Below are 27,957 nucleotides of genomic sequence, written 5' to 3' on the forward strand. Positions count from 1 at the left end.
TAGGAAATAGTAATAGTGGCCTATATGCTAGTAGGGGTTTCAAGACTCCCCACTTAATGTTTCAAAGGATTCTGTGTCAAGGGAACATTTTCAGAAGTTATGGTCAGACATACTGTCATGCTTGGAAAACAAGGTGCAAAACTCCCCCCAAATTTGCAATTCTTAGCTGTAAAGGCCAACATTCTTGCTGCTTTGTCAAACACTATCCCAAACCCATGATCAAGGAACGTAAACACTTCGAAACAGAGTCAAATCCTATCAGAATACTCTAGTACTGTTGTCTTATTGGCCCTTGAAAGAGTTTTAACCATTTCAATCAAGATGGTTGACGTGTGATCATGCCACAAAAAGGCTGCGTTTCCAGAATACATCAGAAGATTCCTTATAGATGAGCGTGATGCATTTATGTGACATCATTTGGAACAGGTTGCCCAGTGATGTGGTTGATGCACCGTCCCTGAAGACTTTCAAGGTAAGGCTGGGTCAGGCCCTGGGCAACCTGATGGAGCAGTGGTGTCCCTGTGCATTGCAGGGGAGTTGGACTAGATGGCTCTCAGAGGTCCCTTCCAACTCTAAGGATTCCATGATTTGTATAACGCTAGTACAGAAAACACTTGGATCGCTAAGTAGAGGCAATTCAATTTGAAAATGTGTGCTACATAAGCAAAACATGCTGTAAGACAAATTTAAAGCAGCATGCTGAGAGATGAACTGTGTCCAGTTTTGGGCCCCTCACTGCAAGAAAGACATTGAGGCCCTCGAGCGTGTTCAGAGGAGGGCGACGAAGCTGGTGAGGGGTCTGGAGCACAGGCCTTATGAGGAGCGGCTGAGGGAGCTGGGATTCAGTCCGGAGAAGAGGAGGCTCAGGGGAGACCTTATCGCTCCCTATAACTACCTGAAGCAAGGTTGTAGTGAGCTGGGGGTCGGCCTCTTCTCTCTTGTAACTAGTGACAGGACGAGGGGGAATGGCCTCAAGTTGCACCAGGGGAGATTTAGGCTGGACATTAGGAAACACTACTTTTCTGAAAGAGTGGTCAGGCACTGGAATGGGCTGCCCAGGGAGGTGGTTGAGTCACCGTCCCTGGAGGTGTTCAAGAAACATTTAGATGTTGTGTTGAGAGAGGTGGTTTAGAGGGGTTATTGGTGGTAGGTGGGTGGTTGATCTTGTAGGTCTTTTCCAACCTAGCTAATTCTATGATTCTATGATGACATTCCCTGGAAATGACACCACTGTGACACTGTATGACAATTCTGAAAACACTGTCAAACAACTGTCCATTCAGAAGGTGACAAAACAGCTGCTAGCTCTGTTCTATACGACAGCTAAAATTGCTTTATGAAATAGACACTCACCTACTTCTGCCAAAATTGTGACAGACCGTTCAAAAAACAAAAGCCACTATGTAGATAAGAGTTGTGAAATCTGAGTGTTGGCAAAATGCAATACCACCAGTCACTTATCTTTAAACTCAGCTAAAAAACTGCACCCAAAAGTATTAAAGAGTCCAAATGCAGTTATAACATTGGTACTGAACTCAATTGCCATGTCAGCTCTAGAGCAAATGAAACTGAAAGATATCCATGGAACCGGTTGGGGCAGTTTCACATCCCACTTTCTGTTTGGTAAATAAAAAGGTATATTTACTTCTTCAAGTACTGTGTTGACAATAGAATCGTGCTTTTCTTGGTCCAGTATGTGCATCAAACAGACACAACCTCTGACTCAGGAAATGCACACAAGACAATTTATTGATGATAGGAACCATGTGCTAGGAAACCCAACTCAAAGCTTACAGTTCTACATTTTTAATTTCTTTCCTAGCCTTTTGTCACCGCCTTCCACTGAAGTCAAGACACAAAACTAGATGGATCCTTCATCTTTCAGACCTTCTAAGTTTCTTGTTGCCATTTAATTTTTCTCTGTCTTGAACTTACAAATTATAAAAAGGCATAACAAAGAATTCATTTTGCGTGGTCCTTTAAAAAAAAGCTTTGTTTTAGGAAAGGAACACACTTCCAGCAGATTTCTAGTGAAATCACTAGTCCTAGCTCTGATAAATTTGTAAAAACCCAAAAACAAAACAGGGAAGCAGTACATTTTGTTCCCAAGCTGTATCAGACAAGGCAAGCGTGCCTGCAAACCTTCACGTCTCCCTAACATTAGGCTAGTTTGTCATGGATCACGTTTGTATCTTGTCTGTACAGCCTTTTGGGCATAAACCCTGCACAGTTTACCTACATTACATGTTGAGAAGTCAATGGGACAGTAATACTTTGCAAGATTCTTCATGGGACCGAGATTTATGAGGATCCAAATGTATCAATGCATAAACAAGCCTGAAGTACTCAAGATGCACGTATCACTTATTAGACTGCATTTTAGAGAATACTTGAAAAATATACTCACCATAAAAAGTCAGATACCCAAACAAAGCAGACATAAAGTAAATTATGAAACTCAGGCCAATTCCTGTGACAGTTACATTCTGCATTCTGCTTTTGGATGGACTAAAATGCAAAGAAAAAAAAGCGTTATTTAATCTATATTGTGGACCATTCAACACAATGTAACCTACGTTATTATAAAACATAGCAGCCTGCCTTTTATGAAAGCAACCTCGTAATTTAGGGCCACAGAGTATTTGCTGAAGACTCTGCTCTCAGTAACATGATTTTTTTTTTTTACGTATTTTTTATCTGGTAGTTAAGATTCACTTGTCACGCAGGCATCTAGCACTGTCCCCAACTGGAAGGGAGTTCTGCCATGCCTGCCAGTGAGATTTATTTCTACATTTCTTTGATTTTGAATTAAATAAAAATGGCAATTTATACAGGATCTGGGCCAAAAAACACTGAATCTGGTGAAATACAGATTCAGTTACAGAAATAAAAAAAAAAAAATTAACTACTAAGCATCTTAGTAAATGACCTTTTTTTCTCCAGATGGCCAGGACAATGTACTGACACTGACGATAGAACCACATTTGCTATTTTACTCTCCTGTTAAAGAAGAGAAGCCAGTACTGACTAGAACTGTACATTTCCAAAAAACATGAAGACTACTGAGCCTGATGGCATTAACTTGAAAATAAAATATTCCAGATTAATTCAGGAAAACAGAACGGAACATTCCTGTTATGTTTGAATTTTGCATGTGCTCTCATACGTTACCTTTGGAGCTCACAGTAAATCGGTAAGACTGAGGTATGGCAGAGAAAAGAGAAGGCCATGGTTGGTATTGCATAAGCACTCTAAAATAGAAGACAGACACCTTTGAAGTTGTTTGTTATTACAGATGGGTGGAAAGTTATCTGGATGAATTCAGAATTCAGTGCAAGCCTTGAAAGACAACAGAAATCATTCAGTTTAATGCTTCAAGATAAATCTTCATAACATGGTGCCTCTGAATTGCTCCATAGAGCTGGACATCCTGAACTAGCATCTCTTCTAGCGCTGTTCATAGCTTACTATTTCATGATCAGGAGAGGTCACCGGACAGCATGGCAACAAGCTAACAACCGAGAGGCCAAGCAATTAAGTACAAAGAGTAGGGTTTTCCCCAAGGCTGTGTATCATCCATGAAATTCTCTAAGTTTTCTTAGCTACTTGTCAAATTATTGACTCCCTTACCCTGGCTTCCCTATTTTCTCATTACTGCTTCATAAATACTTGGATACAGCTTCCAGAAAACAGAACACGCTTTATCATCTGAAGTTTTCAGACAGTTATGTAACTAGGGTTGTATCAAACACAATTCGTGGTATATTATTTCAAAACCTTGTATTAGAAGAGATGAATCATTTAGCATAGCCTGCTTCAATTGCCAAGCGGAATAAGCTAAACTACAACAAGGCCCATGCTGGTAAAAAAAATGCCACTTTCAACTCATAAAATTTGAAAAGGCAAAATGCAGCACAGATGAGTTCCAAGATTTCACAAAGCACAAAGGCCAGACAAAAAGCTGGATCCTTGTGGTGTTTTTTTTCTGGTCAAAGCAAAATTTCTTCTTTGATCTGTATTTACCATTTGTCTGATGGGTTTTTTTGGTGTGCTTGTTTGGGTGGGTTTTTTGGGTGGAGGGCTGGATTTCCTTCTTTCAGACAAACGTTACCAACCGTAGTCCACTCAAATTCCAATCTGCTACAGACCTATCCCAAACTTATTCCTCCTTTTTTCCCCTTTCTCTTCACCCCATAGAAACCAGAGCTCTACATGGTAGCTCCTCTCCTGCAAGCCTTGCTGGGTGATGACGTGATTTAGAAGCCACATTAATTAACAAATACCAGAGCTGGCATCCAATGAAATGCACAAGATTGCATTAGGCCTGAAGAATTAGCTCCAGGTGAGAAAAAAAATGAAATTTATATCCAGGCAGTTTGAGGAAACCTGCTCTTCAAGGATCTAGAAGCGTGCATGCAGTGAAGCAGTGCTGCATTCCAGCTGAGGGCACATTACAGTGCCTAGATCTAACTGCATCCTAAGGCTGAGCACCACTGCATCTGTTATACTTCATAATTTGGTCACATTTGCAAAATGATTTCATAAAATACTAACTTGGACACCCAGCCTTCATATAAAAGAGCGAGACTGGAAAACACTTGGCAGAAGGTATAGGAAATATTTCCACAGCCTGTAACTGGTTTTACAGATGTTTAGCTTACCCTGGATAGAGTTTAAACCCCAATTTTTTAACACCTCTCGCCTTTAGTTAGCTTATTGTTAATAGAGATTACCTCTTTTGAAAGATGAAAGAGCTTTGCTTTACAATCCGCAGTAGAATTTGAAACCTGTGAGACATATATGAAAAAAAAAAAAAAGAGAGACATAAGGAAAGAATGAACCCAAGCCACAGACATGAAAGGTTTTGGTTTCTTGATAGTAAAATCATGATAGCTAAGAAAAGAAGGAATTTAAATTACAAGTAATTCTGAAAGTGTTAATGTAAAAAAGGCATTATAGTTATTAATAAAATTTTAGAACTTCCAAGCAGCATGCACTTTACCTGTAAAGTCTCTATTGCACTGCTCAGAGGTAGAGGACAAGGGATGGACCACTTTTTAATCATAATCTGCAAAGACAGCACGGATTATATCCTAAAAATCAAGTTAAATTTAGATATACATAGCCAAAGTATCAGACAGCTGGAACACAAAGCAGGAAGCTAAACCCACAGTAAATTAACTAACTTGACCAGTAGGTAGATAGGGTACAGAAAGGGGAGCTTGACAGCAAAGCTTGTCAGTGCCATTCCACACAGCTGCTGGCTAAGCACAGCTGGCAGCCTTATGGCTTGCCTGTCTGGAGGTGCTGTACTGAAATGAGCTATGACATTAACTGAAATACAACCGGTGCTCCACGTTCACTCTCTGTGCTCCACACTAACCGCCTCCCATACAGAATAGCTGCTGTGTTAGCTGTCCCAGGCTCTTTCCCTAAGCAGACAAGCCCTTAACAGATATAGAGCAGAGCCTAGGGCTAATCTTAAAAGGCAGAAACATATGGTGTGGACTAGAAAGCAAAGGAAAAACAATAAATGCAATTACTGTCCCGGAATGTCACTGGGGCTTTAGCTACACCCTGCTGCTTTAGGGACTGCCAAGTAACAGGGCTGAAAATCAAAGGGAAATTAAAGTAAGAAACATCACCTCCTCTTTCAGGAGTCTAGTTTAAAATGATAGTGGCATTGCTCTTCTCACCCTAATTAATTTCCTATTGTAGACGCCTGGCTTTAGAGGTTATAATTCTTTTGAAGCCTAGAGCAAATAATTAAAAACTTAATTAAAGACTCAGGTTCATGAAAAGAATAACATGGGAGAGAGCGTTTCTTCTGGCTCAAGGAATCCACTTTTTGCTCGCAGCCAAGTGGTGTTTCCCAAAGAACAAGGATTCGACGCTCCTTTGTGTCACAGAGGCCAAGAGAAGCAAGCAAATTCTGCCCATGTGGGGCAAGGAAACAGCAGGCACCCACCACGCTGCATCTGCTGTGGCAATAACACGTCTTAAATTGCATGGATTCAAACCATTCAGCAACTCCAGGTATGGCACAGGGAAGCAGCCTGCTCAGCAGCACCCCACAGGCCTCGGGAGAAAGGATCATCAGTGGAAATGGGAATCCTCCAACCACCCTCTTACACTATGCAGCACGTGGCTGCTTCCTGTGAAGCCCCAGCCTGGTGGCTAGCTGAAGACATTTATGAGGCTGAGTGAGACATCAGGTTGGATATTAGGAAAAAATTCCTGTCGGAAAAAGTGGTGATGCCCTGGCACAGGCTGCCCAGGAAGTGCTGGGGTCACCGTCCCTGGAGGTGTTCAAGGAATGTGGAGATGTGGCACTGAGGGACGTGGGCAGTGGGCATGGTGGGGGTGGGCTGGGGTTGGGCTCAGGGATCTTGGAGGTCTTTTCCAACCTGAATGATTCTATGAGAAGGAAAATATTTTTTCAAGGAGATCTCTGTGTACTCACAAGGTACCCAGAGACAGGAAATAAAGGAGAGACTCGGAAGGCTCCAAAGTAAAAGGATTTGTGAGAGCTCTGGCTAAGGTCTGAGCAGGCTTCCTAAGCAGTGAGAAGCTGCCCAAGCTGAAAGGCAAGCTTTGGGGAAAGTGAGCTGTGCTTGTCCTTTCTGCTAAAGGGCAACATCGTGTAGAAATACTGCAGAGGGGGAAGAAAGAAAAGCCAACTATAAAAAAATGGAGAACACTCTCCCCAAAGGAAATGAATACAGATTACGAACAAAGTGAAATGGAAATCAAATGAGACAACAGAAAATGCACTAGATGCATTTTAAATATAGAATTTTATTTGCCTGTCCTCTTAACTACTCAAACCTGTTTGGATTCCCGAGTGCAGTACACTTCATATCTCCAGTGAAGCCACCAACAGGAAGAGACTTTTAGATAGTTTGTGCAGCCTGAGCCATACAAACACCATTTTTTTTTTTTGAGTATAACAAACATTTGGCTGTAACTTACAAGAAAAGCAAAACCTAAAGGCAGATTCTGATGGAAACAGGGTATTTTAAACCCACAGCACGGACACTGCTACAAATAAAGTCAGAGTTCTCAGAACGTTCTAATGGATGTTGCTTTTTCGTATCGTGTGGATGGAGAACAGGAATCCCTTTATTCCAGCATGCCTGACAGCACTCAGCAAAGACAGGCTCTGTGTATAACATCATTCACTACATATGGCAGGTTCCCAATCTGCATCACATTTTGTTCTGGGAACGTAAACAAGAGATTTAGAAAAATACCACCAGGAATCATTAACACCTTTGTCAAACAAGCTACCAATAGGGCTGTTCCCACCAAAAAATCTGGTTTTACTCTTCACCAATATTCAATACAGCAAGAGGAGGCAATAAAAGGAAAAAAAAAAAAAAAGAAAAGGGTAACGATCACATTTCATTTCTCTTCATTTAGGATTCACATCGGGAAAGTATTCAACAATGAGAAACAAGAGAAAGTGCTCAGGACCTCACAGAATCTGGCTTTCAATTAACAGCTGAATGCACGCACATTTTTTCTCCCTCATCAGTTCATCTCGGTGTTTTCATTCTTTCCATGTGAGGACCATAGAGTGCATTAACTCTACAGGAAAAGACAGTGGAGCACAGGCAGGAGGTGTGTGACCTGCCAAGGCCCCGGGGCAGAGCACAGAGCACAGCCTGCAGACCTTCTGCTGGATGCCCGCAGACATCACACTGACCAGGACGCACGTTGCCTTATCACACCTATCCTTCCCACCTGCTGTATTAAAACCATGGCTTGCTGGCAAGAGGCTTCACAGATGGTACGCACTTGAAAATGCACAGAATTATTGTGTATGTAAAATATAACGGTACGGCTTGCATATGACGAACGCAGCTTTCTTCTGGAATAAATTAGAGCATATCTGCCGTACAGAAATTAACACTGTGCAAACTAAAACACCATTTCAACAGCACATGGCATCCACTTCAAAGCAATTAGCTGTGGAAGCTAAACCACAGTTAACGCCTTTGAGTTTCAGTGCCTGATGAAGTCAGAGAAAATACTCTGCAAAAGAGTATTAGTTCTCCTTCAATATCCAGACCACCATTAGATTTGCTGTGGCTCCTTCTTTGTCACTTACCAACAAAGAGTAAGCACACAGTTCTTATCATTTCATAAGAAATCAGGTAGCCTGTGTGCTCCTTATCTAGAACTTCCTACATACCCTTCTGCTGCAAAGAAACAAACCTAAACTCTAGCTCAAAGCACCACAGTCCCATCTGCATGCAAGTCTTGTTTTTGAGCCCCTAATTACTTTCAAATGCATCCCCTCATTGCAGCAGCCTTTTCCAGAGACACGTACAAGTTCACACCAAAATGCAAGAACTGAACTTGTTGTAGAACTGTTGCAAGTAGCTTCACCCTGAGACCTATTTCAGCATTATTTCGCTTTTTTTTTTTTCTTTTAAGATAAATTTTAGGGAAGAGGTCAAAAGTTAAGGTAATTTATAAATCTTACAAATGCATTTCCATTAGCTCTGAAAGGCTGTGGCTGCTCCTCGATGCTAAGCTTCGGAAGAATACTTCCCAAGGTCCTCCAAACACTGCAGCTCTCCAGGGATACCCCAGGGTGATGTTTTGACAGCTTTGAAGTTTGGTTTTATCACATGGTTTAGTTCCTAATGGATTACCTTGGTCTCCCGGATGGCATGTTTGTTCAACTTGCCTTCAACTCTGTTTATCCCTTTGTAAAGCAGGTATTAAAAGCAAGTCAATGCAAGCCAGAATGACGGGGGAGAGGGGGAACATTCCTCCAGGCTCCCCAAAAAGATCCCCGTTGCTCTACCTGGATGACAGAGTGCAAGTTGCTCGGTTGTGCTACTTAGCACACATGTGCTTTAACAGACTTTTTCGCTGTAAGGAGGAAAAATGGTGCAACTTAAAGGTCCTTTTTTCCCCCCAGATCTGCCGAGCAGGTCTCACTTTAGATATTTGGAAACATCTACCTCAGAGGGGCCTGGAGAGGGTGAACATCAGGGTCAAAAACCCCATACGGCTCGGAGAAAAGAACCTTTCCTTTCAGCAGGAAAGAAGAATAAGGTCATTGACGTATTAATGAATCTTGTAAACTGTCTTAATGAAGTTCTAGTTTTCCTTGCCTTTTTTTGAACCCTGTCACTCCATCGTACATGTAAATCTAATTTATTTGGAGTATATTAAATTTTCTTCTGCACTAGTTGCAGTAAGTAATAGTTAGAAGCTAAGCAAACAAAATTCCATTCTGTTACTAGTAGGGAAACAAAAGTGTGTGTGCCAGCTCCCTTCAGTGCACTGTCAGCAAAACAAAAATACTGTTGCATTTACCAGTCCAAAATATAATTATTTTAAATCTTTTCACATGTTTGAAAGTTCATATGCATTTCCATGCCTCAGCAAAACAAACAGAATCCGTCCGAGCAAGCACATACTGAACTCCAAGAAAACTAAATCCTACATAAAATGGAAGAGAGGAGAGGAAGACAATTCATTTCAAAACAGTCTTGTGAAAACATTTAAACAACAAGAAAAAAAAAATAGATAAGCCGTGCTCTGATTTTTAACTTACCACAAGCGCAAAGTACACCATAAAGAAAAATGATAAACTACTTGTGTAGCCAAGAAAGCCTGTAAAATAACAGTAAAAATAAAAGAGAATTTATAAGGAAAGTGATCCTAATGTACAGCTAAAGCTTTACATTTTAGGCATGTTTTCTATTACAGTGCTTGGTATCTGGGGCTTAGGACTCAGAATAACAACATTCCAACTGCCTGTCACAGATCATTTATGCAGTTTTGTAGGGCAGAATTAGAACTGGCTTACCACTAATGGCATGCTGTAAGTAAATGCAGCTCTTTAATGTTCTGCTGTAAAGATTTTATTTTAGTATTGCAGACAAAATACTACTGCAACCCAAGTAATAGGTTAACTAGGCAGGGCTGGAAGGCAGAACACACTACAACAACTTAAGCAGCCCTCACAATGGCCAGCCCCCTGCCAGTTAAAATAAATAAATAACCCATTAAGGTTTTAAAGTCTTCAATTGTAATTGCTACTAAAGTAGAATAATATTTGCTTCTCTCCTTTAATTACTCACCGATTTTAGGAAGAAGAGCGAGAGGAAATACAATGCAGACCGAAGTAATGAGTAGCAGCAGTCTCCCATCGAGGTACCAGGACCTGTAGGAAAAGCCAGTTGTGACTGACCCAGAATTCACGAGGCCTAAAAAATGCGTTCGACTTTAAAACTGTGATCTTGGACAAAATAACCACTAGGACAGAACCAGTAAATAATTTCAGTTTCACATGCTGTTTACATGGGTTTGTATTTCCAGTGTCTGTACTGATATAAACTAGAGCTTCCAGGCAGTGAGAAGCAGAGCACCATCCCATAATCAACCACCACTGTTGGCGATGCTCCATCTGCGTGGATCAAGGCTCTGATACGTGTACAGCTTCTTCTCAGCAGCTCAATGTGTGAACCCCTGCCTCTACTCAAACCAATGATGAGAGTGGAAGGGCGTTCCACACCAGGCCGATCTCCACCAGAAGCGCTTGTATCACGGAACCCTAGGGGTTGGAAGGGACCTTCTGGGGATCATCGAGTCCAATCCCCACAGCGTTCCGTGCAGCTCAGATTAGGTTACGCCGAGTCGCGTATTTCCACAACTGGAAGAAGCTGCAACTGTAATTCCCACTTACTGCACCATCTGCTGTTCATCGTTCCTGCACGTTCTCTGCTCCTCAACATTTCCAGGAGGTGTGAAGCAGAAGTTGAGCAGCCCAGAAGCCAACCTATTGGCTGTTTATGTTTTCTAAACACAGCAACTTCCCCTTCCGCCCAAGTTTCGGTATTCCTATCAGTGCAGGGTTCAAACATTAGAGGAGATCTACAAGTCGATCAGCTTTCTGTTAATTTGAAGTAATGCTTGCTGTCCAGAGGTAGTATAATAAAGAAGTGCAACAAGGGAAACTTTCTCATCTTTAATATTGCACTGAATGATCTTTCATTCGTTGCAACACATCCAAAGCACAAGAGATGGAAATAATGTTCATACTTAAAAATGTAGATATGAAAAGCACCACAGAGGCATACAAAGTCTTGATGCTGTTAAAATCTCTTCAGTACCAAAATCTCATCTCAAAGCAGAGGGAAGCACAGATGTGTAAGCTGTTAAGAAACAGAAACATCTCGAGGGTGGCTCCCCCGAACTTGGCACTGGCCATATCCTGTACTGATAAACATCTTGCACATCAGCCCCCAACTTTACTACCTATAAACACCCTGGCCTTTGACCTCCACGTTTATTTAGTCCAGGATATGGTTAGCACCTAATAAACAGGCAGCACCTCAAGTTATCATACGGAAAGTAGAGAACACCTGTGCTGAAGAAGAATTACCATCCGCAGACACGGAGTGCTGTCATGCATTGTGGCCAACTGCTTGCATCACTTAACATAAAAAATCACACATGATAAAAATGAATGGAGAAATGTCAAGGCTGAGGAAATCCTGCCCATTTCCAAACCAAAGTAACCCTTAAGTAACAACACCGTATGCACCATTGCAGCTCACACGCTCAGCAGGCCCAAGGAAGAAAGTACTTTGGTTACTGCATGGTAAATGAAAAAAAACACTGCTGGGGGAAGGGAACGAAGAGAGCAGAACTGCAGTGAGGTGATGTGAAGGAGAAGAAGTAATTTCGCAAAGTGTTCACTTTTAGAATACCCCTGTTTAAAAAATTTTTTTAAACAAACCAACCAAAAGCAGTGGACTGTCTATCGGTTGTCAAAAACTGTGGCCATTTTCTCCTAGAATACTGCTGTAGAAATACATTTATTTTCCACAGGCAGAATAAATGTCTTTATATTTCCTTCAAAATCAGTTAATCCGCAGATATAATCCCATATGATAAAAACATTCCAAGTATGAAATGCGGAATATAAATCCTTGCCTCTACTGGAAATGCTTTGGCATGCAGATGTTCCTCCTCCCTCCCTCCCCCACATTTTAACTAAAAGCAGACATTTATAAATTGCTTTAATTTCATTCCTGAATGCAACAGGACAAGAGATTCATATGTTCTACATTAGGTTCTGACTCTCAGTCCATATCAATTATGTAACACACAAGCAAGACAACTTAATTGCATCAATCATATCCTCCTGACAGGGTCATTAAATGTTAACAGAGGGCTCACGAATTACAACTTTTTAACGCAATCCTCATTTGAAGCTATGTTCATGTCATCAAAACTACGTGGAATTCTTCTTATGCAGACAGACAGAAACATCTCAACTTGCAATTAACAAGTGTTCATATTGCATGTTTTTGTTTTCTAACAGACATGAGGGTATATTAAACATTGGCTCTGATCCTTTCAAATCCACGCACACCTGCTTACCTTTAGCTACAAAAATAATCCAATTTGCAAAATGACTTTCCTGTGAGCATGCTTTGGGTTGGTATATGCACATAAAACATTTCTCACAGACAGTTTAACTGACACATTTGACAGCTTCTAACTACAGTTAAAGATAAATTCTGCACCCTGGCAGCGTATCAGATGCCACAGGGGCTGAACAAAAACAGAGCAGTTGTGCAGCCACATCTGGAAACAAGTGGTCCACTTAAGAGATTTTGCCCAGAGAGGTTGTGGATGTCCCGTCCCTGGAGGTGTTCAAGGCCAGGTGGGATGGGGCCCTGGGCAGCCTGGTCTAGTATTAGATGTGGAGCTTGGCGGCCCTGCCTGTGGCCTGGGGGTTGAAGCTTGATGATCCTTGAGGTCCCTTCCAACCCAAGCCATTCTATGATTCTATGATTATGATTTTAATCAAATGAGGCAATATTTACGCCCTCTGCATATGTAAGTTGCTACTTGGTCCTGATGCCTGATTACCTATTTGTCTTGAAAAATTCCCTACAGTTTACATTCAGTTACTCAAAAGCTATTCTAGTGTTATGGTAAGAAATGCATTGCAGCAAAAGATCACGATCCATCATGGCAATATATATGAAATGTAGCTGTGGGCATGCACAGGCCAGCTGTGTCCACAAAGCTGGAATACCAACTGACTGCTGCATCTCGCATATCTGCTAGGGCAAAGAACAGAGGAGTCAAACTGCGTCAAATGAACATCTACCAGCGGAAGAGCTCTCAGCAACCAGGCAAGAGTCTGGCTGAAAATGAACGCACCGCTTGAGCTGCGGCCAGTATTCCAATGGCCAGTTTCAGCCCCTTTCTAAAAGCAAAACTGAACTTCATTCCCAAAGCGTAATTCCAGCTAAGGAGGAATTATGGGTGGTGGTAGTGCTGACAGCGCAGCGAGAGTTACTGCGGTTCAGAAGATTTGTAGTACCTGGTTCAGGCACTGTAACCTGTCTGCGTGCTCACTCAGTTGAAGACCTGCACGAGGACCTTGATAAAGAGCAAAGGCTGGTGGGAGCATTATCAAATTGGTAGCTTAATACATCTGTTGTTTATACTGCCTCTTTTAGACAGAACTATCCTTCATACGTATGTACATATGCATGCACGCACATGGGACTTTCATATCCTACCTATCAGAAGTGCTCGTAAGCTGCTTAAAACTGTGTCTTTGCTGGGAAAAGCCAGTTTGCATAAACAGAGCTGGCCTCAAATAAAAAGAAACACCAGTAGTAAGTGATGTTACATGCAAAGGATGGAAATGAACAGACTGGAGCAGATACAGTAGCAGATTCAACAGCACTCCGTATGGACAGGAGAGTTGAAAGTGCAATTTTGAAGGAGAGGGTAATAAAGCCCAAATGAAAAGCTGATGACTATCACAGCTGGAAAAGTTACAGACTAAAAATGACATGCACATAAAACATAATCATTTATTAAAGGCCCTTACTAAATATACGTGATCGTGAGGGCAAAAGGAGGGCAGGAAGACAGAAAGTGAGGTTAGCACCACACCATTTCTCAAAGCACATGTTATAAAACTGAAAAAAATAGAAAGAAAAAAATATAACTTGAACTAAAGTACCTTTTTAAAAAACCAATTCCAACTTAAAAATTCAACCACTGCATTCAGGTACAGCAGAAGCATCACACAGCCTTTAGGGAACTACACTGCTTTTCAATCCAGAGAAAGCTTTGAGCTCAAAACGTGATAAAATTAGCTTGGAAAAACTGTGGTAAGAGTGTAAGATCCACCATCAGGAATGGCAGCAGCACTGCAACAACCTGAACAAGAGATTTCAGCGCTGAAGCCGCAGCGTTTGCCCTAGTGCAGGCACAGATTCCTTGTGACAGTTCTAATAGCAATCCAAGGGACACACATTACATAGAGCTTTATAGCTCAGCTGCGAAGAATAATTTCTTTACTGGCAGCCAAGTTATGGAATTATAAACCAAGCCTGGAAACCTGGCATTTTTCCCAAGACAAGTCCAATTACTGGAGCAAGACAACAAAATATTTAAATTTAAATGTCTGCCAGATTTTGTACCGTGGTCTTGAAATATTTTAAGTGATAACATGACAGCAGTTTAAATGTTTCTCCTCCCCTCCCTCCCGTCCCTTCCTGCTTCCCCTTTCAAATTTTTACAGAAGATTTCTTTAGATGGAGTTTTGCCACTGCCTTCAAGGTTGTCTGATGGGAAAGAATCACGCTCTGTGTGCCCTGCAGAAGGTTTACAGATGCCAAATACATTGCATATTCCAAGAACACCTGTAAATAAGTAATTTTTTTAGCATGCGAGATCAGAGGGAAATGTCAGTCCCCATCTCCTCCAGCAGTTCTGAGCTGCTTTCTTCTCCAGGAGAAATTCCTAATGCTTGCAGCACTTTTACTTACCCACTCTCATCTCCATTTAAGAACCCGGCAACAGCACCAGGAAGCTCAGACTTCACAATTAACAGATAGGATGACATAGCTGCAAACAGAAGCAGAGCAAATTTATCAGAGGAATAGCAGCGCTGGAACAATCAGCGTGGCTTAACCAGCGTGGTTACGACTGGGACATCTCAGCTATATATTAGACACCGTGGCACCAGAGTCAACATTTATTTTCTCATATGCTTCCTTTAAAAATAGCTGCAAATCCCTGAGTACCGTGCTGATGTTAGCTAATGCTTCCAGAGAGGCTGTTATGACGCGAGTCTTGAAGCAAGGAAAACATCACCCAAAGGGCTAACAAAACAGCGCTGAGCAGCAGGCTGACCCTTTACCTGGCAACACGGATCTGCACAGACTGGGGCTGCAGCACTTCTTCCCAGCTCTGTGTTAGGCGTTGTTGATGAGGATGAGAGTAACATATGGGATTTGCTTCTATCAATACAATAGACCTTTCTTAAATGTTCCATTTTTATCGTTGTTCAGTTGCTGTTGCGCTAAATAAACGCATGGCAAATCGAAACACAAGCATGGGACTTGAAAGGCTCTTTACATGCTGCATGTCTATATTTACAAGAACTACGAATCTGAAGAGAAACTGTTAGTTACTCCTGGGGGAGTGATGGTTTGAAATGGAGCATTTATATTTGTATTCATGAGGAAGTAATGACGCATACAAACAACTCCAAGCAGTACTGCACGGTGCCATTTTTCTCCTTCACTCAATAACATGATCAAAGGCATAGGCATAAATAAAGAAGAGTTCTTCCACTTTTTATCGCCACTTCTATTACCATTATGCTGCTGTCGCTTTTTGCTTTTACACAAACAGCAAACTTTTGTACAAGCCAGAAGCCAGGAGAGAATCCCTCACAACACCAGGCGTTACAAAGAGCTGCAGCAAAGACCACAGCCTGCTGGGAGCTGCCTGCCATCTGCCACAAGTGATGTCACCACTGCGCCTGCAAACGCCTTCAGTCGTGTACAAAGCCTGATGAGAAGTCATCTGTTGCACTCAGATCTCACTGTCCTGCATTCGGTCGTTTAAGAACTTGGTTTAGAACACCGTGCTTCCTTTACTAACGCTTTAAAGTAATATTTGCTTTACAAACGTATGGCAGCAAACTTCCATTTGCTGAGTTTAGAGTGCATTTTTTCTTTAAATGCATTGTTCTGAACCCTGGAAAACGTGTGGGCTCTGACACTGCTGCACTGCAGCAGCCAATGTTAAATTGAAGAAAGGGAATGTGGTCTCCATAAAGAAAGCAAATTGCACTAATGCCAAGTGACATCTACCTACCGCAAGGTTAAATTAAAAACAGTCGGTGGGTCACTAAATAAGGAAATATTCACTTCTTTGTAATTAAAAGCTCTGATTTTTCTAGGATTTGAGTGTATTTCCCTGTTGACATTTAGCTGTTGTTCATGCCTGGCAAGGTGTGTAGCTATTGCCCCATTTTATTCTCCTATCTGCATCCTGGAGAACATAGACCCAATCACAAAGATCTTTCCAGCACGTGCATTTCTACATCACCAGAATTTGTAAGCAAATTAACAGCAGTGCTCACACTAAGCTGGGGGTGTGTGTGTGTTTCACCCTAGGCAGAGGGAGACGGTCAAAAAAAATCAGGGGGTGAAAAAAAGAAAACTTCCTCTAAAGTACAATTAAATTTATTTACCCATTAACCTTCTTTGTGTCGTACAATGCTTTGTACACAAGCAATTTGGAATTCTGATATATTTATCCACTTCAGAAAGATTTAAAAATGAGTTCTTTCGCAGGCTCAGCTGCAGAAAGCTTCAATTTCCAGATCAGATTTCCTCCTCCCATGCAATCTGTCACTCTTCCCTCTCATTCCTATTAGCCTCTGGCTAATCATTTGATCACTTATCCTTTGTTGTGCACTCACTCTTTGTTTTTTAAAGAGGAGTCCAATTTCACTGGATTCCACTCCAGAGTGGGGAACCAATGGTGCACCACCAATCTTGCACATGCTGAACATTTGTCCGCATCTCTGTTCCTTTCTCTGTGCACATGGGAAACAACCTCACAGGGGAGGACTTTTTTTTTTTTTTTTTGCCAGTTTATCTCCTCCTGTTTGTTCTATGAGACGGAGAAAATAACAATTTTATTTACACCCTGATGCTCAGATAAGACGTGAATCTCCTAAATGAACCTGAGCAGGATACCTTCACTAAATACAGTTTAACAGAGCAAATCCTGCTTGTTTTTTAGTTTACAAATGTAGCTGGAGTGCAGCTCACAAGTAACTGCTCCTTGATGTTTTACGCAGCATGGAAGAAGAAAGGAACCGCTGTATCACATTCTATGAAGTATGAATAAATAACACCAAATAGATGAGACATTACAAATTAGACATTCCACTACAAAGTGAGTGCAGAGCACTGACTGTTCCTCAAAGCTGAAGTTATCTCAGGCAGAAATAAAGCACACGTGGTGTGGCTGAGGGAGAGCTGTTCATCTTTGGATCCAAACATGACATTTTACCTATCTACCCATTTAAATTTCCCGATGCCCACAACATAAAACATGCCCAGTAGTACAGGAAAAATGGAACGTCAGCCACACTCGGCAGTGGGATGTAAAGCAGAAGGAAAAGATCTCAAAGTCACACAGCTCCTCTGTGTCACAAGTGAGCACCACAAGAAGCATACCTTGGGCTTTGGTTTATTCCACTTTGGAAATATCAGCATTCTGGCACTTGCAAGATAATGGTAATGTTTGAAAGGTTAACTTTTAAGGTGCCTTTTATCACATAAAGAACCTGGTAGGTACACATTAGCCCTTAGGATTCAAGCATTCAAATCTATCAGCAGTAACATTCCCTTCAGCTTGCCCCACCTTCACGCACGTGGTACGAGAACAGAACTTCCTGCTCTTGCATCCCATTTCACCCCCTAAATTCAAAGCCAACAGCCTGTTTTCCTTATGTCACCTCCTCTCTGCAGCACGAGCCATCTGTGCGAGCATTGGGTGAGGCAGGCTGCCTGCAAAACGAAGGGCGTTCAGTGCTGTAACCTGAGGCTTCAGCAGCACGCAGGTGCAGATCCCCATCACTAGAGCAACCTCACTGAGATCACCACTTCATTTTTAGCTACTGATGTTGCAACGTTGATGCTATCTCGCAATACTTTTCAATATGCACCAAGAGCTATCTGATGGAAAACAAAGCGAGGCTGAAGTTCTGTATTCAGGAGAATCGATATTCAAGTACTAAAATAGTATTCATCAGGAATCAAAACTACGTTACTATTTTGCCATTCAACAGACTTAGCATTGCCTTGGAAGCAGCAAGAAATTACATTCTTAAAATACTTCATATATGACTTCACCACATCCTGAAACTTGGCATTGACTCTTTGATGAAAAAAAGTTTGTCACATATAAAAGAAGGATACTTGCATTACATTTGCATTACTACACTATAACCTGCTGAGCTCTATCACTGTATGTACCATGAATACATTATTCAAAATACCCTCACTGTGCTGTAATACTGCTTCACACTCACCACGTGGAAAATGGAACCAGGCTGCAACCCTGCAATGCAGGAGAGGCAGGAGGCTGGGAATAATGGGCATTATCCACACAACTACTTTGGCTCTGCAGCTCCTACTGAAGAAGAGCTATGGTGGTTTGGGAAGCAGGGACAAGCAGAGCAAGCTTGGTTCTCATCTGGGTAAGACAGAGAGATTCCTCTCAAGTGTCAATAGATAATTGAGATTAATCAAGATGCTTGCAACACCAATCCTCTGACAAGTTCCATTAAGACCCCTTTTTTTCCCCCAAATACTGAAAAGATTAGAGGCTGAATGACAGAAATAACAGAATAAACACCATCAGTCACAGCACGCCCAAGCCAAAGTGAGCTGCATCTTATTTCCCTCTTATTGCACAGGGAACACACAGGCAGCAGATTTCTTTTACTAAAACATCATTACTTTAATTGTATGTGTACACTTATGCTAATAGAACTGCAATGTTTTCCACACAGCCGCAGGTGAGGAGTTCTGTTGTTTTGTTTTTAAAGCAGGGTTAGCATTCCCTGCAGCACAAAATCTTTCCAACAACCACTAACTGCAACAGGAAAACAGCATGGTCATCCATTGTGAAACCAGCACAGGAGCACACAAACCTGCCCTTAATTAAGGCAGCTCTGCACTGGAAATCCTCACTGAGAAACAATGAAGGTAATTAGGCTGTCAGGTCAAAAGCAAACTGCGCTGTGAAAACAAACATTTGAGTTTGCTTGAAAACAGAATGAGACTTTCCATCCTTAATGGCAGCTCAGTAATTTCTTAAGGTATTAGCAATGCAGTTCTCTGCATGTGGCAAGGTTTGTCACATTCTTCTTCCACGATTTGCACTGTTTATTTTCAAAGCTTGTAGAGTATTTTGTACTCTGGTTAGAAAAAGAAGGGTTTCCATCTTATCTCTCATTTTTCTCAAAATATTTACTATGTTTAAGGCAAATTTCATAAATACCTTTAAAATTAAACCTCAGAATTGAGGAACCCTGGATGAAAAAAAAAAAAAAAAACTGTGAAAGAAAAATGCTCTATTCACTTGGTAAAACAAGCTCCTTGCTTTGCTTTGTTGTTAGACATTTGAAAGTAATGAAAGAGAGCACGCGTATTCCTCACACAGGGAAAAGAAGGAAAAAAGAAGAGGGGGAAGGGGGGAGAAAAAAAGAAGGGAGTATGGAGGAAAAAAGGCGGGCTCAGGCCGGCAGCGCGGGGTGGCCAGCAGGTGGCGCTGTCGGAGCAGCCCTCAGTCGCCGCCGCCGCTGCCCTCAGGGCGGCCCGCAGCCCCGCGCGGCGCTCGGGAGCCGTTGGGCGGCACCGACCGGCCCCGCTCAGCAGCTCTGGGTACCGAAGTTCGATGATCCCTACGGGTCCGTTCCAGCCTGCGATATTCTATGGTTCTACAACCCTCCGTACGGCAAGAGATAGGCGTTTGGAAGGCGGCTCGGAAGGGACCTTTAAGGTCATCCAGTTCCAACCCCTGCTGTAGGCAGGGACACCTCCCTCTAGAGCAGGTTGCTCACAGCCCCATCCAGCCTGGCCTTCAATGCTTCCAGGGAGGAGGCATCCACAACCTCACTGGGCAACCTGTGCCAGTGTTTCACCACCCTCGCAGCAAAGAATTTCTTCCTGATGTCTCGTCTAAACCTACCCTCTTTCAGTTCAAAAAAAATTAAATTTTCTTCATTTACATTTGGACATAGCAAAGTCAGTGTCTTCTCTCGACACACCCTCATTTAACCTTTGGGATGTCAAATGCCTTTTGGCATTTGATTTGTGCTCCAACACAACTAAAAATCCGCACGAAAGCTGAGCGACGATGCTGGACACGCAGGTTGAAATCTCCAAGCAAAAATACTTCACGTTTATTAGTTGTTTTTTTTTTTTTTTAAAAAAAAAAAAAACACTTCTCTTCAGCCTCTTTTACAGAGAGCAGAAGTAGTTGAATACTCGCTGTGCACTTGGACAACGAGTGCTTTCCTGCAGCTGTACAGAACCAAGTCGTGCTTTCTGCCTTTGGGTGTCCTGCTAGCTGAAAAGTCAACTCCACCGTCTACACAAATCCGTGAGCGTGGGCAATTAGGATGCCAAATGCAAACCTGCAATTCAGGCTCTCGTTTTAAGTGAGCAAAGATGACAAATTAGAAAGCAGAACCGTACTTAAATGCTTGCTAAAAGCTCTCTACGCCACAAACGAATGTAAATCACTTCCACGCTTCAATTATTTTTAGAAGTGATCAAACCAACTTTAAAAACGCTGGGAGTGACAATAAGCCCAGCGCAGTCGCTTATTTTAATCACAAATCATTATTCATTATCTAGTGCTCCCCAATCGCCTTTGAAATAAGATCCCACATGATGCAATGTACCCAGGTCTGATGATGGAGGAGGTAGCAGAAAACAGTGTTTATTTTTAGCCTTATTCTGAAATTAAAGATGTTGACAGAGCCTGGAAGTCTGCCCACCAGGCACAGTGCTTCCTTCAAACAGCCATAAAACAAAAGGAGGGGAACACCTAATTGCACTGAGGTAAAAAAAGGGCAGAACAGAAGTTTTATCCTTCGCTGCAGCACGGCTCCCATTCAGGGCAAACACAATTTCATCACTCCCATTTAAAATAAGTAGGAACCAGAAAAAACAAGAATTTTTCCTTTCTTTCTTCAAGATGCCAGGCTCAGCGAGAGATGGAGAAAGCTTTTCATCCCTAACTCGGACTCTGTTATTGAGGAGAGAAACAACACAGAAATCCGAATGCTACACAGAAGCTGGGACAGCTCCTCCCAGTGACAGCACAATACGTGTTCTGTATGGAGGAAGGTGCCAAACGAGCACGCTTCCTCACAGTCTGGGGCATGGCCTGGTTTTACCTACATCAGCTAGCTCATGAGAGCTAGCTAAATGAGAGCTGAGGATGCATGAAATGCTGCCGCTCTCTGACGTGAAAAATACTGCTACTGGAAACAGAAGCAGCAAGAGAGTTCTGAATGCTTCCATCAAAATGAGGTTGCTCAGAAACACCCAGAAGAGAAGTTCCTACCTGCAGATTCCTCCTCAACTAGTGCAACAGAGAAGCACTGCTTGGCAGAGCAGGCCCCGCTTGTTGGCAGAGAGGCCCACTGCAAAGGACAAAATAAGCACTTTGCTAATATCCAGTGTGGGCCTCTAGAGTTACCAAACTGAATTTTATTAAAAATGACACAGAGAAAGTTATGAACTGCTAGGAGGAAGAAATGAGAGTCTTATTTCCTTTGACCACAGAGCCCCGTGCAGGATCCCAGATCTCCAGACCCTGCCCTGTGTATTCCCCACTCTCCCAGTGCTGTTTATTTAGAGGTCCACTCCAACGGGAAAGGAAATTAAAACATTTGTCCACTGCTGCAGAACATCCTCTAAAACCTGTGTGAATAAATAATCCTTAATCTCGCAATTAAAATGTTCGCTCCTGTCTGAAGTTAATGCAAGGGGTTTTAGTAGCTGCTTAAGTCAAGCAGTTTTTATTACTGGAGCTTTCAGTGTAACAAAGGATCCTAATTTTATCATCAAGCAAGTACTTGGCCTAGCACCAGGCCACAATGTAGCGACAACAGAGATCACCGAACTGTCTGGACTTGACAGGTGATAACTAAAGGAAAGATGAACCCAACTGGAATGCCGTTTCCTCCTGGCACTGCAGGTAATCATGTGTGTCTTGAGGGCGGAGGAGGGGAATGGGAAGGAGGGAGCCTTCACACCGCTTCCTCATCTAAAAGGAAGAATCCAAAACATCCAAAGGAAACAGCCAAAGCAAATAAAAATAGTTCTGTTAAACACTGTTGGCTTTTGGGTGATTTACTTCTAAGGACTCTACTACTCTGTAACCCAAGTACGTAAACATACCTGAATGGAGCTGAAGTGCTTAGGCGATTATTTTAATGCAAAGACAGCTTGTGTTATTTTATTGTTATGCACTAAGGAAAACAAAAGATACTGAAAGCATTGAAACCCAAGGCACTGAACTAACAAGTTAAAAATAACATCACCCTAAAGCACATTTGGAATGTCACAGCTAAGCGCTCAGTTGTTATACGTATCACTAAAATGCATCAGCAAGTTCCAAAGGAAAAAAAAATAAAAAAAACATATGATATGAAAAAAATACAGCTTCCGAGATATGAATATCCAGAACAGGGAGGAGATGATGGCTCTGCAGCCCCTTCCAGCCAGCAGTGCCAACTGTGGTGGACGTGCTGCACACCACGGGATGCAGAGCAGGCATACGATCTGCCCCCCAGGAAGCACCCCACCTACCCCACGCTTGCAGCACTTCAGCTTGGCGTGATCACGCAGTTCTTACATCTTTTTAATCACAACCTTAAGAACGCTTTCATTTCATTAGGGCCCTCGGCGTTTGTGGAGTTTTGTAGACTGGAGAGATTATTCCCCACTCAGTTAAAATCGAGCGTATGAAGTTTCTTACCTCCTATATTCTGGATAATTATTGTAGTTGCAACAAGGACCTATAAAAAAAGAATTGATTTCTTTAGAAAGAAAAGGATAACTGAAGTCGTATGCCTATAACAGTCATAAAACACACGTATAATCTTAAACAGACCAGATGCAAAAGCAGCAACCGGTACTGAAAGGAAAGGCATCTTCTGCTTCACCAAGAGTTCAACACATGGAAAAACAACACAACCTCGAGTAAATATGAAAGCAAAGCAATCCCTGAAGAAAAAAATAACGCGTTTTCATTCTGAGATGACAAAACAAGAGTAGTTAAAGGGCAAAGCTTGTTTTGCAGAGGAGGTTTAAAATCATGGAGAACGCAAGCGCGTTCCAATCGATGTCAGGCAGATAGAAAGGGAAATCATCCTTCGCCTCTGCAAAGGCACTCAGACAGCAGAGATGATTTACACGACCTGCTCCTCACTCCACGTAACTGAATATTAACAGTCACAAGTGTCATTCCTGTAAGCCTATAAACTAAGCAGACATTTCTTTTTGTGCTTGTGGCTATTTGTACTGGACTAATATAGAATACTGAAATGATCGCAGGCCAATAAAAATACGTGACCGAATCGAAACAATTGTGAACTTCCAACTGAAAAAACGCTGGCAGTCATGTGTATTTTTCCCACTGTTTTAATTGCAGCTCAGCTCTAAAATAGTGCCCTCATCTAGAGCAGCACAGTCCTTCCTTTGTGCCGTCCATCATTACGTAGCAGCACCTTTCTACACGGTTGCTACCAGAATTCTGCCTGGAAAATACATAAAAAATAAAATAAAATCAAGCCACGATTATGGAAGAAAACCAAATTTCTGTTTTCAAATAAGTTCTGAAAGGAGAGCTGCCATTTTTCCCAACTGATCAGTTAGAAAAGCATACCAGGTTTGTGATGAGCTGAAAGTCAGCTCGCAAGGCAGCAGCAAATGTCAGCGTATTGTCATTTGTCACAGACGGAAAGAAACGCACCGTGCCTTTGCAGAGGGAGAGCCAGCAAGCTTCCAGCTGCAGATCTCCAGCCTCACAAATCACAGAAGTGTTTTCGACATGGAATCTCTGTATGGTTGAAGAGCTGCTCCGCTGGAGGAGCGGTTACCAGCAGTTCACTACCACCCAGAGTGCCAGCTCAAGCACCGTCCTACAGCGCTCTATCAGTATTGAATGACTTAGATAAGGGAAGAATAAGCACATTTAAAATACAAACAAGCAAAAAGAAGCCAGAACTGTGCCATCCACGCCTGACCAAGCCGAGAGAAGTTCAGGGGCAGCGCTGGAATTCAGAATAACTGTGATAAATGAGAAGAGTCTAAAAATCAATAGCTCCAGTTAAAAGCAATGCATTCAGGAAGCAGAGATCAAATGTAGGACTTACAGTTATTAGACTGCAAATGGAGAAAAGAGCCGAGATAAAACAATTAGTGGCAGCCACAGAAATGGCAAGCCATGTTTATCCCTGGCAAGGTCTTAGCCAGCGTACTGCATTCCATTTTTTCATGAAGACCATAGAATCAAAGATGTACAAATGCCACAGATACTTGAGAGAAAAAGGTCAGCGATGCAGAAAAACACAGGTTCCGCCAGGAAGCTTGCTGAACTCTGGCTTACTGCTTAATCCAAGCAGCTGCCCAACCCAGGTACACCCCAGGGACTGACTGCTCTGCAAACACACCCAAAACAGAGGACCTGAAGATTCTGGGCAGGAGCGACTTAAAATGGAAAACTACAAAACAGTTAGATTTGGGGAAAATAATAAAAATCACCCGTTTCGACTACACGGTGAGGCTGTGACGCTTCCTTCACTGAGTAACACTGAATATCCACCAAAGAACAAATCAGACAGATGTCTGCCATGAACTGCTGCTATATAGTTATCCCTGCGCCGCAGAGAAGAGGGGGAATCGGTCACATTTTAATATCTCCCTAAGCCCTGCGTCTCTATGACTGCTGCATCTAATGGCTTGTGGTTAGCACCTACGCACAGCCCCTCTCAATAAAGTAAGATGATAAATCTCAGTATTAGCAAGGTATGAAATCATCTGTTGAGGGCAATCTCATCTTAACTCTGCTCGATAGATATTGATCTTACACACCGCACTCATTATCTGCTCATTAATGCTAATGGAAGCCTGCACCTAATTGCTCAGGGTTAATTCTCACATGAAAATAAAAGAAGTGAGACTCCAGTCTGTTAGGCAGAACCGTTCAAAGAATTCTTTTTTTTTAGGAAACTATTGGAATCGCAGCTCTGTGTGGTAAAACCTGCTCTTAGAACCACTGAAACAAAACAGAGCATCGCAGTCACAGTATTACACGCCCAGTATTTACTGTTAGCATTTTGTGCTACTGGACAACACTGTCCATTAAGAAAAATAGATTCAGTACCCATTACTAAAATGGCACAACTTACATCCTGAGTATGCTTGCACCTAAACAAAACATGAAAAACACGCACGAAACATTCTTGTTTGTTTCTACTGTAGAAACCGTACCAAAGGCAAACACCATCGAGCTCTGTGAGACACTAAAACAGCAGTAAGTCACCTAGGGGTCGTCACAGCTCACAGCGACGGCACATCGGGACCGAGAGCAACCTGCACCGCATGGCTGGGCTGAGCTGACTGCAAAGCCAGCCAGCAGGCACCGGGAAACGCCAGCACAAGAGGAACACTCTGGCAGGAAAGGAGCACAAAGCCTCGCATGTAAGAAGTGTCTGTTATGCAGCCTGCTGACCTTCAGGCTCCCACTGCACAACGTGCTAGCTGAAAGGGAGGAGAAAGTTGTTTTCAGGAACCAAGGGATTTCTTTCACGATATCAGAACTTCACCAATTATACAGACTACATCCGTATATCCTCACTGTGCAATTAGCAGTTGCGTATCAGAAGTAGGAGAGCAAGAAGAGAAACACACAGACACCAACAAGTACTTGCCTTCCCAGCTGATCCAAACGCAAACAGGCCAAGGTCCTCATAGGAAGTGACAGCTGTTGGTAAGAAAAAAAATAAAAAAGCTAAAATATTCCTGACTACAAAATCACCCAAGAGCTCCAGCTTTGCCTTTTGTGGTTTTTTTTGCCTCTATTTAAATGAGCACAGATCGGGATCCAATTAAGAGACTATTTTATAATAAAGTCGACTTATAAAATAGCTTTAGGATACACTCGTAGTCCTGCTACAAAATATCCGCCCAACCATTCAGATTCACCAGAAATTCAATTTATTATTAAAAATAGCTGTATTAAAAATAATAATACTACGCTGGGAGCAGACTGCCTTTTCCCAAAGAGTTTTGTAGGCGACACTGCAGACGAAGAATTTTGATATTAGTCCCAAGAATCAGATGCGAGCTATTGCTCGATTTCATTTCTTAAGCGTACGCTTGCTTTGAAGTGAAGACAATAAGAGAAATTTGCCCTTGTCTTTCCCCAGCATCAACACCCATCAATCACCATTATGCCGGCCGTAAAAAACACAGCGCTCCTGGCTTCCAAGAGAGCTGAAGGTAAACACCTTCCCGGGCTGAAAGCTGTTACAAAAAAAAAAAAAAACAGACGACAACAAACAAAACCAAGCACGCCAAAGCAGAGGCAGGAGCAGAGCGAGCAGCCTGCCCCTACTCGCACCCCTCCCGAACAATCACGCTGCAGCCGCTCGTGGTTTCCTGAGCGCCTTTGCTGCGCTGCAGCCAAAGCTCACCTCTAGCACTGCTGCTAGCTCAAAACGATCCCTCCTCACAAAGGAGGAAATCGTACTCAAGTCCTTCATTGCTGCTCTGCGTTCTGTTGTTAGAAGCTCTAGTGATACCAAAAGGATGTAAGCCCAGGAGAACGGCGCAGAGCTGTGAACGCCTCTAAGGGTAAAATTCATCTCCAAACCGCACAGTTCTCTTGATGGCACGCTCGCCTGCCGTCCCGTGGCTCCACTCGATGGGCTACAGCTTCCCTTCCCTCCACTTGGTCCTTTCTCACTGAGGCCTGGGGGAGGTGGTGGCTCTGCTCCAGGGCTGCCCCTGGCCTGCACAGTGCTCCCACCTCACACAGGTGATTCATTAAATATAATGCATATATATATATATTTAATATAATTAAATAAGCAGTGTGTATTACTAGATTTTACCCTCTATTTTTCTTTGATTTATATTCATCAAGCAGTTAGCAACAAATAAAATAGCATTTTAGCAGGCCATCCCCCCCGGCATCAAAAATGAGCAAAATGTTTGGTATGTCTGAGAGCTGCTTGTACCAGGTGGGAACAAATACACAACACACACGAGCAGGGAGTTACCAAGAAAAAGAGAAACGTTTTCCACAAAATTCCAAACCAGCAACACGAAGCCTTGGAAGAATTTCTGAAGTTATTCTGGGTTTGTAATCGAGTCCTGCGAACACTGAGGGAGCGGTAATGCTTAATCACCTCGCTTTGGTCCTTTCAAAAATACACGGAACAAAATATCGGGAGCTACTGGTAGAAATACATTCTGCCTGCCTGGGTTGGTTGCTAATATGTTATTAACGTTAACAGAAATCATCCATTTCATCCCAAAGTTAGATCGGCCAGGAAAGCACAGGCAATACTCATGAGCAACTCCAAGTGGAAAAAAGCCACCAAACTTCCCGGGACATCCCACTTCAATTCCTCATTCCTCCACCTTACAGCGTTTTGCCGCCCCAAGTCCTGACACAACTTCTGCAGCACTGAGTTAACACCAGGAGGAAACGCTGCCCAACCCAACCCCAGCCCGTGACACACGGCGCTGTTTGTTTTCTAAGTCATTCAGTCTCACAAATCATTCGACTTGGACAAAGCCACCCCAGACCAACATCATTTACCAGCTCAAGGCACTTCTTTGTTTTTAAATTACAGCTTACATGCCTGCACTTAAATTCTGCTCTGTTTGAAATGGAATTAATATTAAAGCTTCCTTTTCAGAAGGGCTTTTATATGTTGGCTCTTTCCCAGGATTACTTTTAAATACCTGACTGAACAGTTTACCAACAGTCCCAAAGGCTTTTCTTTACCCTTTACCCTTCACATTTTCCTAGCTCTTTTTTTTTTTT

The 27,957-nt window shown here is 42.4% G+C and overlaps 1 protein-coding gene across 1 annotated transcript in view; it reads right to left on the reverse strand.

Moving 5' to 3' along the window:
* Positions 1-27,957, reverse strand: part of SLC38A6 (solute carrier family 38 member 6) — a 40,356-nt gene that overhangs the window by 9,682 nt on the left and 2,717 nt on the right. The window contains exons 4-12 of the mRNA XM_021402810.1: positions 25,832-25,884; positions 22,876-22,915; positions 14,835-14,913; positions 10,107-10,189; positions 9,578-9,636; positions 5,003-5,068; positions 4,734-4,787; positions 3,172-3,251; positions 2,408-2,508 (exon numbers count right to left, since the gene is read on the reverse strand). Coding sequence (XP_021258485.1) covers positions 2,408-2,508; positions 3,172-3,251; positions 4,734-4,787; positions 5,003-5,068; positions 9,578-9,636; positions 10,107-10,189; positions 14,835-14,913; positions 22,876-22,915; positions 25,832-25,884 — 615 coding nt within the window. The remainder of the gene's footprint in view (positions 1-2,407; positions 2,509-3,171; positions 3,252-4,733; positions 4,788-5,002; positions 5,069-9,577; positions 9,637-10,106; positions 10,190-14,834; positions 14,914-22,875; positions 22,916-25,831; positions 25,885-27,957) is intronic.

The sequence above is a fragment of the Numida meleagris genome, chromosome 6 (assembly GCF_002078875.1).
Source record: "Numida meleagris isolate 19003 breed g44 Domestic line chromosome 6, NumMel1.0, whole genome shotgun sequence".
Classification (NCBI taxonomy): Eukaryota; Metazoa; Chordata; class Aves; order Galliformes; family Numididae; genus Numida; species Numida meleagris.